This window comes from Perissodus microlepis, chromosome 16 (genome assembly GCF_051167445.1).
Source record: "Perissodus microlepis isolate ML-2025 ecotype Zambia chromosome 16, ASM5116744v1, whole genome shotgun sequence".
In the NCBI taxonomy this organism is placed as follows: domain Eukaryota; kingdom Metazoa; phylum Chordata; class Actinopteri; order Cichliformes; family Cichlidae; genus Perissodus; species Perissodus microlepis.
In genome coordinates, this window is record NC_140476.1 from 16,223,451 (window position 1) to 16,240,165 (window position 16,715).

Here is a 16,715-nt window from a genome sequence, read left to right on the forward strand (position 1 = left end):
CCTGTTTGGTGCCCTGGGCGAACACTCCCTCTGTCCCCCCCCACCCCCCACCCCACAATGACTAATTAATATTAAAATCTGTAACATAATGTTTGGAGTTTAGTTATTTTATTTTATTTTGCAAGCTCCAGCCAGCCAGAGAACCCCCCGCCGCCCTCTCCTCCCTGTGCCACAAGCAGCAGGCGCACCTCGCAAATGGGCGACAGAAAGCCAATCGGTGCCTATGCCATTCCCAATATGTGCTGGCATGATGTCGGGGCAGCATGAGTACAAGTAATTTGTATTTTTTTTTTGCCGATGCCCATGATGCCGCCCCCCACCACGATGCCACCCCGGGCAACCGCCCATGTCACCCGTATCAAAAACCGCTACTGTGCCCAGATTCTTGTTTTTACAGACCTTTTGTAAGTTAAAAGAATGAAAATCACTTAATTGCATTTTTAACCAGATATTTATTGATTTTGATTTTTTATTATCTCAATTCAGATGACTCATTAAGCACTTAATTTATCAGAGTAAGGTTTAATAAATTAAAGTGACCATGCACAAGTTTTGTACAAAAAACATTACAGTAAAAAAAAAAAGAAAGAATCAAATTCACAAATAATGCTGCTTCTAACACAACAAAAATGTTAAGGTCAGGAAAATCCAGCAGTGTGTACACATTAAGAAGAAAGACTTATTCAAAGAACTGCAGGTGACGTAGAAACATTCGAGGAGATAAAAAAATACAGCATCATAAAAATTACCCCAGTAAAATTAGTAGCTTATTTTTATTTTTTTTTTTACATCCAACTATATAAAGTTTCACAGAAATAGCTGCACAGCAAGCAGCTGGGAATGTGGACAAAATCTACTGTGTTACAGACAAAAGCAGAAATCACAGCGCTACACATCTTAACACATGCTGGGTTACGACTACAAAGCAAACAAAGACCTTGCACCATGCATGCTGGTCTGTCAGCTTTTCAAAAAACCCCCGACAAAAATGGGGAGACAAAAGGTACGTACAAGTGTAAGGTTCCTCATCCACACCCAGTACAGGGGAGGACAGATGTTAGGTTAGCACTAGTCCATACACAAGGCATTAAAAAAAGCATCAATCAGTGTAATAAAAAAAGTCATTCAAGTCTTTACACAAAAAATGATTAGAGGGCTGTTCTATAAAAGTCCTACTTTTTGTTTAGAAGAGTACATCCTCTTTTTTAATGAGCACCTCCACCACCTGTCTCTGATAGCGGATGTCATTCAGCGCTGTTATGGCGTCCGTGTTGGGTGCACGCATGAGGGTGGGCCCGAAAATGATGGCAAGGTTTTCTGCGTTCATCAAGTTGAATTTCTCATTTTGTGTCACCCTGCAACGTTTATCAAAGTTAGAAGAATACTACATACACCCTCGCAAAGGAACAGTTTCAGCAACCGCATGCAAAGGTAACATGTAAGATACACACAGTCTAATATAAAATACATATGACAGCTTCAAATGATTTTCACAGTGCACAATCTAATTAGAAATATAAACTAAATTATGGAAAACATCAACAAATAGTGTTTATCATAAATATTTCTGGCACCGTCATATTTATATATAACACATTTAACTCTTTTTAATTTTTTTAATTTAATTTTTTTTCTACTTTCTGATAAGAAATAAAGGCAAAGGAGGGGCTGATGTTTGAAAAATGCCAATAACGTTTTAGACATTTAGTCTACCCCTCCCGCAGCAGAAGCATTACACCCTTCACTAACCCCTCTTAATTATTTTTTTACGGTTCTTTGGCTCTTGCAGAATTACCTTGGATTACTCACCTTTTTAAGTGAGCCATGAGGTACTTTAGAGTTTCAGTGTGTGGTGGTGGTAGGAGAGCAAGAGCCTCGCGGAAAGCTTCCAGCTTCTTCTCTGCATCTGTGAGCTCTGCAAAAGACAAAGGAGCACGCCATTAGTGTAGCTAGAGCAGGCAGTCACAAATTACCGGAGGTACTTCCGGTGAAGTAAAAGTAAAACCCATTCGTTTCCATTAGGAAATCTGGTGGGGGGGGGGGGGGGGGGCACTGAGTGTCCAAATGAACACTTAGTGCTCTTGACTGTATGATTGTTGAAAGCAGCTGTACATTTTCATAGTGCTCATCGCTGTGCTGCAATGAAATAACATTGCAGCTCATACTACATTTGAATATATATTAAAAAATAGGGGGAAAAAAACATCGTCAGGAGCTACAGAACTCATATTGCACAATTACTCTAGATCAGAGATGTCAAGCTCATTTTACACTATGGGCGACATACATAAAACTCCCCTTTCTGTCAGTGTAAAGAACTTGAATTACACATTTAATCCCTGAGAAAGTGTAATTTCTACATAATGAAGAAGTAGCAAATGAAAGAAGTTCATCAGCATGTCTTTTGGGGTTCAAATTATAAGAGGTAAATGTGAAGAAAACAGTAAGAACTTTCTATCTTTTAATTCTTCATTTTGTCTAGTATTTATTCGCTTTGGTGCAGTATCCATGGCCATGGGAGAGGTCTTTATTGGTAGGAGAAGCTGCAAAACTTGCAGAAATACAGTTAAAATGTCCAAAATTTATACACTCCTTTGCATTTTCCAAAGCCGACCCAAATTGGAGTCTCCAGCAGGCTGATTCTGGGCCCCTGAGCCTTATGTTTGACACCCCTGTTGTACTTTTCACTACATTGAGTCCAGTACTCTTCAGCTCACATCTGGTACATTATATCCAGTAAAACATTTTCTGCAAAGTAAAAGATGAATAAATGCAGGTAATGTCTTCTGATGTGACTCATTTCGTGATCAAATGAAGGAAACTTAACGACAACTGTTTGCCAGCAAAAATCAAACTGAGTGAAACAGGTGTGTTTCTGACTAATTTGTCTGGTTGTGACGTACTTGCAGCCTCGATGAACCTGGGGTAAGCGTCGAATGAGATGACAGGAACAGGCAAATCCCTGAGGTACAGTTTCAATGCACCCGTGATGATATTGATGTCTTCATAGGCATTCACTGAGATGTCTGTCTTCTCGCCATCTGTGAAGACGAGTGATGGAAAGGGGGAGACAAGGAGAAGAAAGTGAGAGTTTTCTCACTAAATATGGCTCACATCAACAATCTCACATCACAGAGTAAATTCGGGAATAAAGACAGCCATGGAGAAAAAGAAAAAAAAAGCAGTCTTGCTCAGTATTTTTGCAAAGTAGCTGCTATCATCCGCCTGGTCTGTTTTATTCTGACTTTCCCTGGGTTGCGAATGCTTTTCAGAGCAGGCTATGGCCTACTTGTGCTGGCAGACTGAACATCACAGTGCTGTGAGCTGGAATGACACTCTGTCATGGATGATCTCCCACATGCGGATCTGGCTAAGAGTTTAGCCCACTGCTGCAGGGTTTTTCTTGCAGTTAAAATTCACACTGCACCGGGCCAAGACATTTTTATTCTTACTAAGTCCACTACTGAATCCCAACACAGCAAGGATCTTTTTTTTTTTCATGGCTGTCTTTAAGGCAGGGAGAGTGCCTGGTCTGTAGCCTCCTGAGGCTGTCCTTCTCTGTCCACACACAGTGAAATATCAGGATTGGATCTTCACTACAAAAGCAGCACTAACCTTTCACAAATATGTCATTTTATAATAAAAAAGTGTTGTGCATGAGTCTCATAAACATAGGCAGGCACAAAGTGTAATTTGTGAGTTGAAAGTTGTACAAAAACATGTAAAACACACCTTTGTCAAACCTGGACTTGACCTCTTCCACTGATTCGCTGAATCCAGATATTCTGTAGAGGCCTTCTGACTTCAGTCCTTGAGGAGCAAAGAGAAAATAAACAACCTTTCAGTCACTGTAAGGGCTGTCACAAGTAATGGAGAAAAATTCAGCCACATAGAACCATGGCTAATTTAGGAAATGCCATTAAACGGTCTTAAATATGCATAAGAAATTGAGGATAAAATGTCCACAGTGTCACACAGTGGAACAACATGGGCAGATGCAAATACTTTTCTGCATCACTGAGCAAAATAATAAAGACATAAATCAAACTTAGCTACAGACATATATTAGAGGGCAGACAATGAGGGAACCAACGAGTTTCCTACATAGTTGAATGATTTAACTGAAATGCAATCAACTAAGGCAGCAGGAAACAGAGTAATGTATTCCTCATTAAACATCTGCAATTACCAGCAGTCCCATCACTCCTCTCAAGCCCCTTCCCATTACCCACCCCGACAAAAAACAAAACAAAAAACATTAACTCAGTCAGTAATTGAATCAGATTTTTAACACTTCAACCTAAGTACTATATATTGCAGATCGCTTACTGTAAATTTAAAGGGAAGCTGTTTTACAGCGAGAAACAGAATCCTTGAACCTGAGAGCTGTCAGTTAATCAGTGTGTAGGATTACAGCTGTGGACTAACAAAAACAGCATTTATTGTGCCTGTCTTGTTATTTTCAGCTCTACTGCGTATATTTGAATCAGACAGAACACGCTGAAGTTCACGAGCTCACGTTAGACTAACCTCTGGACTCGATCTCTCTTATGCACATGTCCACCACCATGGGTCGGGCTGTATTGCAAGCTTTAACTAGCGTGCTGAGGTCACAGCTGTAAACTTTCCGGATGTGTCTCAGGTCGGGTTTGCAGTTGTTTGGTACCAGAGATGAGCACTGCTTGTGGGTGTTCAAACCACAATCTACAGACACAGAAAGAGGCACGCAAATGGTTAAGTTCAGGCATATCTGTAGCATTAAAGTCACCATGAAAAAGGCAATATAGCGTAATGAATGACTGCTTCTAGTTTGTTTTTTATACCCAGAGCCTTTACACAGCGCTCAGCCCTGAGTTCATTTTGATTTGGCTCGCTGGTTTCATGTGTTTTTTGGCTTGCAAAGCAGTGTTAATCCCCTTGATCAATATCTGCCCCTGAAATGTCACAGGACCACTGGAGAGCTTTGGAGAGCTCTTTCTCTGCTACGCATGGCATTGGGCTCACCTTCGCTAAAGTCACCGCTAGAGGGGAGCTTGTTTAGTAGAAATGTATTAGCAATAAAAAAGGACAAACAGGACATTGACCATCCACAGAAATTTCATGTTAAAATACTCCTTTTAAAAATAGTTAGAAGAAATTGATACACCAATTTGAGGAAATATCTTTTTTTAGCCAAATTTTTCCTACTTCAGACATCGACTGGCCCTCAGTGGGTGTTTAAATAGCCAGCCCAGCAGCACATTAGTCAAGATGATAGCATACTCAACACGATGTTTTGCCATCAGTCACAAGACCCGAGGCACAGCTGTTTCAGGGCAGGATTCACCTTGTAGGGAACAGAGGTGCCCGTGGAGAGCAGATGCAGACACTGCAGCCCTGCTTTGTAACAGAGACGCATGTTGGGAATTAGACGAACACTGAAAAAGCTGTGGCCCGGAGGAGGGACAGTCAGCACTGCTGTGTGCTCTATTCTTTTCCAAATCCAAGCTCACACACAATGGCTGTGGAAGCAGCAATTGAGGCGCTGCGGGCTATAGAAGACCTAGTTTCCCAGACTAAAATGGGGCAGCTCTTTGAGCTCTTAGATCTTCAGAGCCGTCTTCAAGTTCTATTAAAGGTTTTTTGACAATTGCCATGTGTTTTTTTTTCCTTTATTTCACAAATGTGACATCTTTTGAATGTCTCAAAAGAAGTGCTATGTTTTAATTTTAAATTAAAAAAAAGCTTCTTCTGAAAGCTACATGTCTGGAAGACCTCAGATGATATTTTGATTAATATGGGCCCCTTGAGAAATTCACACTGCCTGGATTTATATGCATTGATGCTGAAATGTAATTACCTTAAGAGATGATTCTCTTAAGGACATGAGACAGGCACTATAATCGCAGAGGGGGCCTGTCATCAGACACAAGGCTGCTGAGTTCCTATTGTCCATGCAAGCTCAACGGTAGCCCTGGGTCCCAGGTGGGGTGGGTGACGAGGAGCCCAGGGGACACTGGGAAACAGGGGATGATGCTTTGGTGCACCGTCACCTCTGTCTCTGTTGCTAAGGTAATGAAGCTGCTGCTCAGTGTTTTAGAAGAGTTTCATTGGTGGCTGGGAGCTCATTTCTAATCAGCACATTATCAACATGTCTAATCAGCAGAGTTACCAGTCGAAACCGGTCTCTTTCTGACTGGAAGTGAAAACAAGAAGCATTACAAGTGTTTGTTAAAGGGACTGTTTTTTCTCCCCCTACCAAGTATTTAAGTTAAATAGGGGTTGAGCTGTGTGACCTAGCTCTTAGGTTGAAGCCGGCTGAATATTAATGTGTGTGGAAACAGTGCTCCTTCCCCACACTCCCATCTCTACTCCTCATTAAAGAGACATGCCAGCTTTGTTTTCCTTCACGGGCATGATGGGATGAGGCTGGGGGGTGTACTCTGATGAGGAAATGTGGCACAACAAACACAAGCAGAGGCTGGCTTTCTGGCACCCGGCCAAAAGCAGTTCACAAAAAGAAAAGGGGGTGGGAGAACATTTTTTTTTTTTTTGGTATGCAAATTCGAGCATCGTGTGAGACTTTGCTGCCCTAGATTCTGGGATCTGAGGTTGAGTCTGAAGGAATGGCAATGTATTAAAGTCGATAAAGGTTGGCTCCAAACATATGTGCCTTTATTTGGATTGTTGTTCAAAACCAGCGCATTAATAATTAATATCAGAGCTCTCACAGATTTATGTGACACACTTTGTTTCATCAATAAAACATCAAAGACAGGCATCAGACTATATTATAGTACTATTTCGGGATGGGAGAACGAATGCTTACAATGAAATGGGAATCTCATGTTTGAGTATGTGATAGACAACAAAGTAAATACACTGCAACCATTTCCCTCACAGTAGCAGAGCTGAATGTGTGGATGTTATTTGTCACATAAAGACTGAAAATGCTTGTAGACTATTGGTGAATATTCTTAAAATGAGCCCATAATTCATAGAAAATAGACACAGAAATCTTCCACGAAAGCAACGAGAACTGTACTGTGTGCTTTCAGGCCTACGAGACTGCAAATGTTCTTTAAAATTGGAAACACAGAAATCTTTTGTTTTTGGTCACGCTGATGAGAGAATGTGAAGAAGCACTGAGGATTGTGGAGTTATGTGGAGTTATTATATTATTTAAGACTTTAGAGCAAAAAATAAGGAAGTAGATAGAAAAAATGTAACATGTAACATATCTGTTACATCACAGTCATAGAGACCCCATTTCATTCTGTTACACAATTAATAATCCTTAAACTACTCAATAATCCAGCTCCAGATGCACTGAAAGCCAAGTAACCCATTTACAGCGACGCCCCACCACCAACGCAACAAAAGAAAGCTGTAAAGTAATCAAGGGGTTTATGTAATGCGACTGAGAACAAGTCATACCTGCACATTTGACCCCCTGAGCCATCAGTCCCCACATGAAGCTGGCACAGTGCTCGCACCAGTGAGGTCCCCGAAAGGTATGGACCTACAACAGAGAGGAGGACAGTGACAGATATTAGCGATGAAGTGCAATGACGAGATAGAAGGAAACGGTGAGTAGTTGCAGTGATTTCTTCAGGAGACCAGTGGGTGCTGCCACCTAAAATGACACAGTGGAGGAGGATTGTTGTTTAAACAGGCCCTCAAAATGACAATGCTTTGGCGGGTGCAGCCGTGACACTGAGTGGCAGAGGCTTTGCCATCATGGCGCAGCATGTTGTGACACCTCACGAGAGAAAAGGTGCGAGCTGTCAGGAAATAGTCTATGGAAAGACAACTTCTTGTGTAGCAGAGGAAGCCCCACGCTCCAGGAGCTAACGACAGCCTCGCCAATCAGGGAGGCCTCTGGGAAAAAGAGCAAACCACAGCTCTCCCGGCATTTTTGCATTTAGCCATTAGCGATCTTAGATAAAAAAGGCTTTTGTGTAGTATTGTTAGACTGTTAGATGTGTAGAAGTGTGGAGGCAATCGTGCTATAAAATATCCAAAAACTGTAAACACAAAACACTGACATCAATCGACTGGAGTGATGTCATCCTTAGCCATGATTGCATGTTACCATACCACATCGTACTCTCAAAAGTACAATCTAATGTGGACCTTTTAATTAATTTAACACAGTAAATGTAAATGTCTGCCCAATTTAAACTGGAAAGTTTGACATTAGAAGACACAGAGTGCACGTTTCACTCATTATACTTCAAAATATTCTCTTGATTTTGATTTCGCGCGCATAGCTTTCTCCTTTATGGCTGCAGAGGCTTCAAATTCTCTAAAGGTCGAAATGTAACATTCAGCAAAACAAGAGAACAAAGCAGCAGAGAGAGATGAGTGAGCATCAGCAGTTTAAAAGCCTTGACAGTAATATATCGCTCACTGTTCTCCATCCCATTAACCAGCCAAACTAGGAGAGTGAGCCTGAGCCAAACGGGGATACTGTCCGCCACTTTTTCTGCTCTCTATTGGCCTAATCTCTCCATCTGGTGCTCAAACTAACAGCAGTGGTTCACAGACCACCCAACAGATTTTCTTTTGATTAGGGCTCACTGGACAGACCAAAACAGCTCTGTTTTTCATCCCCAGTCTCCCTGTCAGTAACCCACACCCCTCCCCTTCCATCTCCCACAAGGGAGGCGAGAGCCGCAACCCTGTGGCCACACATGATGAAATTAAACCAAGAGATGCAACAGCTGACAAGCGTTCTTTAAGTTGACTCATGCTCACCTTAAAGTTGTGGGCTTTCTCAGATCTGGAGGGCCAGTCGCTCTCCTTCAGTGAAGCTCTGCGAACCAGTGAGGTGAGCTGCGAATAGGCGAACAGTTTAAGTGGCTGCCAAAAAGTGGCTGAAGGTTTTTGTGGCCCCATCCTCATCCCCAGGGCTGCGGCCAGAATATCCTCCTGATTGGCCTCACGCTTGGCCTTTTGCACCAGAGGCTTCTCTTCCTGGCAAACCTCATAGGACTCTCTAGATGGCATTCTGGAGCAAAAAAATGGATGAAAAAAAAACCACAACCCCAGGAAAAAAAATGGGAATAAACTCCTTGATGTTCAAAGAAGATATACGTCAAATAATACTACTTTCATTTTGCCAATTAAAAAGAGACATGGCCTTTTTAAATGATATAAACAAGTCTTTAGATCATTCAAAAGAGTCCAAAAGAAAAAAAAACCAAAATAAACAACAACTGTGGTCCCTTTGAATCTCCTCACAGCAGTGAGAGTAGATGAAGTGGAGACTCTGTGATAGGAGTGCCAGCTTTTATATAAAAGAGGTGCAGCCTTGGGTGCTCATGTGGTTCTCTGGGAACATGTATGCAGATGAGCTGAGTGGCTGTGGCTAATCCTCTCCTCCCTGTGCAGAGCTGATATTCTCCCTGGAACAGAGACAGCGCACTGTTGTGTATGGATGCTGTCAGGGAGGGCAAAGAGAGGGGGAGGAGTATGGGGGTGGACCCTATAGTAGTCAGAGCAGATTAAAGGGATCCCACCAGCCAATCGCAGCACGGATGCACCAGCTTTATAGTAACCAGTACCCCGCCCCCACACCACCATCAGATATCCAAGCAGGGGAGACTGGGTAGGACGAAATGAGAGTGGGATGATAATGAGCAATGAATGAGTCATGCGTCAGGAGTGGGCTACAGCCTGGAGAACTTGCGACAGCAGTGGGCCGTTAGAGAGGGGAGCTATTTTCAAAATCGTGTTGCTACAGAAACCGATCACGACACAAAAGCTTCAACCGTTCAACCAAAATAGGGCATCACTGTTATCGATGCATGCTATGACAGGAAGTGATGTGCAAAAGTTTTAGACAAATCCATTTTCCGATGAAAAGCTTTTGAACTAAACTTTTTTTTTTAAAAGTAGTATAAATAAAGCACCTCTTGAAAAATATTCTGCCTCTGTGGACTCTGTTTATACCACACACCAACCCTAATGAAAAGGGACTGAAATTTCAACCCTGGCATTAGTGTGCACCATAGCGGAAGATGTGCTTTGTGTACATTTTAATGCTGCATTTCCTACATTAGATGAATACCCTTGAATTACCATTAGCTAAGCTATATATACTCTAAAAATAAACAATAACAATATAAACATGACCCAGAATATATCACTGCAATTGAAATAGCATAGTAACAACAGTAGCAACACTATCATATTTTGTATCACATATCTATATTCACCGTTACCAGCTTATTCCACCCCCTTACATTATGATAAAATATACAATAAAGAATTAAACAACATGTGTCTGTGCCAGGCGTGGGGGATCCAGCTGGGAGGATTTTCTTTCTTTGCTGTCTTTGTCTGACTGTTCATTTCCTTGAGGTATACACTGATGTAAGCTTGTTGTCTGCATAGAAATGAAGTATTAAATATAGCATCGTGGTGGCAATGTGAGAGAAAGGATGTGCAACCTACCTCGGTAACTCACACTGCAAGTCAAGTGCGATTATGCTCCCATGTCTCAGAATCTAATTCAGACTCGGCTGTTAAAGGGTAACATTCACACCTTTTCCAGCTGCAGAGGAAGTGACTATACAGACTGTAGACTTCAGGAATCAATGACTGTTAAAGGCTCTTGCTGCTCCCATCTCATTGCAGAGGTATCAAAATCAGAGCATGAGCAGCAGAGGGGAGCAGGAAAGAGGCTTTGAAGATCGGCGTACTTATGTAGAATGGCATCCCAAACAGTGGTGTCTGACAGGGACAGGCTCACAACATGAAACAGAGGGCTTCCAGTGTGGCTAGCCTCTCTCATGCTCAGTAAAAGTCTCTGCTCAGGAGGGTACCTGAGAGAGGATAGATAAAAGACAGTAAGAGCCTTTTATATGCACCACTTCATCCTCTCAGACCCCTAGCCCTTCAGAGGTTTTGCAGCGTAATTGCATTGCCTGCTGTTGAGTGCAGAATGAACGTCTGACATCCAGGATGTGGTTTACTTTGAACAAAGCTCTAATTGACACTGATTGATTTGCTTGTTTCCCAGACATGCCCAGAAATGGGACCCCTGAGAATGGATGCATGGATATCCTCAGTATCCTCCGTGCTGTCCATCTGTGGCCAGCCTAGGCCGGAGTGCTAGGCTTCTCCACATTCGAGGTTTAAAGTGTTACTCAATCTTTCTAGATTAACAGTTTTATTCTGATTTGAACCAGAAACTAGCAAAATCTCAAAGCCTTCACATTCTTTTTTTAAACTTAATTTCCTCACTCACTCCCTCCCACTCCCATTTGATCCATTAAGCTGTTGGTGTCGCTAAGTACTTCTGTGAGGTAAGAAAGTCGTTACGTAAGGAAAGTTTCCTCTAATGCACTGCTGACCCAACGAACCATGACGACCCATTAAGCGGACAAAGGCAGGATCTGAATGTGAACTCTCACGGCTATGATTTCTTTTCTAGTCATTTGGACACTTTCATATGTTTGAAATAAATAAGGAACAGCTGCAATAATCCATCATTCAAAATCAAAGTGAATGTCAAAACACACAAAAAAGCAGAACAACTATTTAGTTATATAACACCAAAAGGCTTTGAATTAATGCTGATCTACAAACCTCAATCTCAAGGAAATGTGATGATGTTACGTAATTCGAAGGTTGAAGAAGCTGGGATGTTTTAATACAGCTAGATCCATAATTTGTTGAACAAAGGCACAGTTTTTGTAGTTTTGCCTCTGTTCAACACCACGGTGGATTTTAACATTTAATTAGTGGGGTTTTACATACGTTTTAAATTAACTGTTTAGGAATTGCAGTCATTTTTATGCATACAGCCTCATCTTCAGAAGCTCAAAATTAATTGGACAATTGACTGACAAGCTGTTTCATGACCTAGTCAGGCCTGTTCCTGTGATATTTCATGACAAATGAGGAAGGCATAATATCTGAAGTCGATTCGAAGTGTTGAATTTTCATTTTGATGTGTTTCAGCCCAAAGATATCACTGTCAAAGTCTATAAGCAAGACACACCTTTATGAATGGTTTTACAACAAGCTGTAAAACCACTGGTTACACTCAAGAACATAAAAATAAGATTAGATTTTACCAGAAAACATATTAAACAGCAACATGCTTCTGAAAAAAAAAGACATACGAAACCAAGATTAACTTTCATACCAGAATGATGGAAAGAGAAAAATTATGGGGAAGGAAAGAAACAGCTTGTGATTTGAAGCATAACACATTATCTGCCAAAGAGGCAAAGTTATGGTATGGGCATGCCGGCACAATCGGGTCATTAGAGTCAACTGATGATGTGAGCGTTGATAGAAGTATCAGGACGAATTCTGAAGTTTGCAAGGCTGTGCAGATTCAGCCAAATGTTCCAAAACTGAATAAATGGCACTTCACAGTCCAATCAGTTACTGAAAACAACTCTGAATGCAGAGAGACCCACACACAGCCACTGGAGGCTGCAGCAAAGCCCTGACAGAGCATCTCAAGGAGGAAAAATAACACTTGGTATGCCAATTTTAGACTTCATTCTATACCTCAGGCAGTCATTGACTGCAAAAGATTTTAATTCAAGTTTAAAAACAACCCCTCTATTTACAATTATGTTAGTTTGCAATTCCTAAACTGTAAATCCAACTTTTCTGTAGAGCCTCTTGAATTAAAGCTGTAAATCTCCAGTTCTATTACATCTTAACTGTTTGATATAAAATCCACTGTAGTTGTGTACAGAGGCAAAACTACAAAACTGTGCCTTTGCCCAACAAATTATGAATTTAACTGTAAAATCTTAGAGTACAGGCCACTAATATCAGAACTAGGAACAGAAAACTTTCTGCAGAATTAAATGTGTGGCACAACAAGAAAGAAATTCATTGTCAGTAGTCTTGTTACTTAAGCACTGTGTAGCTATCTACAGTAAATGCATAAAATAGCGTCATGGTGGAGAAAGATTTTCACAATGTGAATCAGAAGTACCAAAAGACTGTGCATGGCTAAAGCTTCACTGCCAGGAAATACCACATATGCATAAGATGCAGCACAAATGCATGCCTTTTTTTTTTTTTTTTGCTGGGCCTGCAAGAAACCCGGAACAAATTACACTGGCACAAATAGATTACCTGCATGTGGCTGGAACAGTCTGTGCTGTGACACTGATTTATGGTAGGCTGCTATCACATTTTGCTATTCACACTGCAAGGTCAAAACATACATGTGGCAAGCTTTAAGTGCACAGAAACGACAGTATAGAGTGGGTTACAGCATCTGTGCAATTGTTTACTTGCCTGTAATTTTATAATTTATTTATTTATTTTTTAAATAGGAATCAATTTTTGCCGCGATTTAAAGGAAATTCTAGATTACAAAGGAAATTCTGTTTACTAAATCACTCCTGATGGATGCAGGAGCTCTGAGAGTAGAAGTGCAGGCTGAAAATGTCAGATACAGTGCTGGATGTCATGGTCACTCTGCTTCAGTGCCGTGGAAGAAAATCAGTGATCACACTTCTGCCACACACAGGGACCTAACGCCAGAATAAAAACATCTTCTGTTCTGCTCTATGTTTACCTGAACTGAAAGTTATATTAAACTGTAATATCAATAGAACAAAATTAAATACATAGCACTTTATGTTAATCTATTATCAGTAGTGGGTGTCCCACAGCCAATCTAAACTCACAGCTACCGGCAGTCATCAGCAAATACTGTCATCAATCCTGTCTGGAGAAACAATTTGCTTACCTCAAACTCATCTACCCAGGAATCACCTTCTGTTACAGAGAGCGACCGGTTATTACATAGGAATGAGAAATGATTGCGAAGAATAATTAAAAGGCTTGAATCGTCCTTTATCTCTTTGTGAGGTTCTGCTGAGAGACGCCCCCACCCCCCCTGCAACATCAGTGTGAGTATGTGTTTAGAGCATGATGAATGAGTCATTGTGCTTCAGCTATTTTGGCAACAGAGTGATGATGATGGTACTAGATGAGTTAGTTAATGCCTCAAATATTCGGTGAGCTTTCAAGTGTTCTAAAAGAGAAATCCTGCACCAGTGGAAAATCTTTAAAAAAGAGTCATCTTCATCTACTTTTCCATCAACAAAGGATTTTATCAGTTAAAGCTTTTGGATAATTTTGTTTTTTTCTTTTTAAAAAGAAAGAAGTTAGTCAAAAATGTAAAGCTTGATAACACCCTTCGCTGTAAAATCAGAGTAGCAGGTTTGCTTACTGTTTCCTGCACAAACAATTTCCTACTCTATACCAAATTACAACACTGTGTTATGTGTAAAATTCACGTTGCTAAATGCTTTTTTGCCATTTCACTGTTATTTTAGGTTGTGCACAGTTAATTGCCACAAAATGTAATTGCCTGTTTTTATCCCTAAACGGATTTAAGTCTTGCTTAAATTCTGATATGAATCTGATGATCTGGTTGGATTTTCCCCCACACAACCATCTCTTTTAAAGATGGTCTGAAACAAAGAAAGGCCCTCAGTTGTGGGTCATATTATAAAGAGTTACCAAGAGAAAATATCCAGTGAGCAGCAGTCCAGGGAAAAATTCCCTTGTTGGAGTCATAGGTCAGAGGAGAATGGCCACACTGTTTCGGGATGATAGGAAGGCAACGGAAACTCAAATAATCACTCATTACAACAAAAATTTGCAGAAAAGCATCTCTGAACATATCAAACACATCAAAACTTGGAGCAGGCGGCTTACAGCAGCAGAAGAGCACATCAGGTGTCTCTTCTGTCAGGTAAGAACAGGAAACTGAGGATACAAATGACACAGGCTCTCTTAAATCCTCTTGGCACACTTTGTCTCCCACAGTACCAAGATGACATTTAAGTGGCACAGCCCTCTTGAGTAATGTTGTTGACTAAGTCCATCACTTTGTGACCACAGTGCAACCACCTTCTGTTGGCTGCTTCAGCAGAATAACACATCATGTCTCGAAGCTCACAAAGTTGAAGATATGCAATGAAGAATTTAGTTAAAGCAAAAGTGGGTCAACCTCAGTACTAGAAAGTGTAACCAATGATGTGCATGTTATTCTCTCCTTTATATTGTGTTCTTAAAACCCAAATACAACAGTATTACACTGAAGGTACTAAATGCCTGCTGAACTGTATGGATGAATGCCTTTTAGTGAGAGTGCCCATTGTGTAACATCTGAAGTAGGACATGACATGCTGGTCTCATAATCACAGACTATGGTGCAGCTATATATTTTTCACAGTTATATAACTGTACTTTACTCCTCCGCCTCACTGGACAGGGGAAGGATAGAACTCTGTGCAGTTCCCTGATTTCATGATTAGTTCGCTCAGGTTTGGTTATATCAGGAACAGAAAGCAAACCTGGAGATATAAAACGAATCAGGGTTTATAATAACATCCAACATCATGGTATATCCTCCGGTTATGCCAGTTGCCGTGTAGGTATTTTGATATTGTTTGCATTTATGGCTGAATGAAGTGAAGAGTACTTGGAAAGGCCCCGACTACAGCATTAGAAAGCTTCAACATTCAGTCCAAGTTTCTAGAAAAAGACAATTATATTCAAATAGAAGAATCTGAGTATTGTTTTGATAATAGTAAAATAAAAAATCCAAGCATTTTGAGAAAATATTGTTATCTATTAGTAATTCAGTATATACAAGTAAAAACACAAAAATACAAAGACACAAGCTTCTAGTAATAAATCAGAGAAAACCAGTTACTTTAATTTAAATGTAGAATTTTTCAGTTATCAGCTGATTTTATTCCAACGCAACTCAGATAAGTAAAAAGTGAAGGTGCCACAGAGGTGTCTGAAATCTTAATTCTTTCCCATTTCCACTGCTTGCGAAGATAATTCATATTGTATGAATATGATTTATGATAAATTGTACATGTATATGCGGCAGTCACGGTGGCCGAGAGGTTAAGGCGTTGGACTCGAAATCCAATGGGGTTTCCCTGCACAGGTTCGAACCCTGTTCGTGACGATAAAGCTTTACTGAATTTCCCGGAGGAACCTACCTGAAAGATTAATGAAGTTCTATCTATATGCTTTAAGGTGTGGTTTGCTTGTGATTGGCAAGTCTTTTCCTTATGAATGTGCTACATTCTTGGTTTCTTACTCAGAGCCACCGCTCCTTTGGCCGCAGGCTCTAAAACAGCTGATTACAAAGGAGTGGTTAATGTCCATTTATATACAGTCCCTCTGTGCTGAACTTAAAGTGACGTGCGGAGGAGTTTGACTGGCCTGCATAGAGCCTTACCTCAACTCAATCCAGCACTTCAGTGGTAAATCAGTTGTAAACATTCATTTTCTTAGTAGGTGTTGAGAGGCATGGATACAAACCATGTCTGTCACACTAGATGAGTGAAGTGTATCTTTAAATAACAATAGAGCCAATAACAGTTTGAAGTTTTCCAAAGGTCAACAAGCAGGTGCTCTTTAACATACAAAAACGTGATTCCTTACCAGCTTCACACCCATGAAAACTATCAGTTCTGTTCACAGACAGTGTGCACTGGAAACCATGTGTGTGCTGCTCTTGTAGCTTGTTTTCCAGTGTTTGGGGACAGGTGGCCCAGAGTCACTTTTTGGCAGCAGGTCTTGACTTTCTGATCAGTAATCTGCTCACTGTCTGCTCTGGCTGGAGGACACAAACCTGTGGAGTGTTGACCATATTGCATCTTATTAGGTTTCACTTTCTGAGGAAGAACAACATCTGTTTGGAGCGTTAGGTT

The 16,715-nt window shown here is 40.8% G+C and overlaps 1 protein-coding gene and 1 non-coding gene across 2 annotated transcripts; one reads left to right on the plus strand and one right to left on the minus strand.

Annotated features, from left to right (window-relative positions):
• Positions 1 to 432: 432 nt before the first annotated feature.
• Positions 433 to 13,852, minus strand: chn1 (chimerin 1). Its single transcript, XM_084908172.1, has 8 exons — positions 13,718 to 13,852; positions 8,740 to 8,992; positions 7,417 to 7,501; positions 4,531 to 4,704; positions 3,733 to 3,810; positions 2,904 to 3,041; positions 1,810 to 1,915; positions 433 to 1,355 (listed from the first exon to the last, which is right to left on the minus strand). Exons 1-8 carry the CDS (start codon positions 13,726 to 13,728, stop codon positions 1,184 to 1,186), a joined length of 1,017 nt encoding a protein of 338 aa, XP_084764298.1. The 5' UTR covers positions 13,729 to 13,852; the 3' UTR covers positions 433 to 1,183.
• A 2,030-nt stretch (positions 13,853 to 15,882) lies between these two features.
• trnas-cga (transfer RNA serine (anticodon CGA)) lies at positions 15,883 to 15,964 on the plus strand. Its single transcript has one exon. It is a non-coding gene; the product is annotated as a tRNA-Ser (tRNA).
• Positions 15,965 to 16,715: the final 751 nt, after the last annotated feature.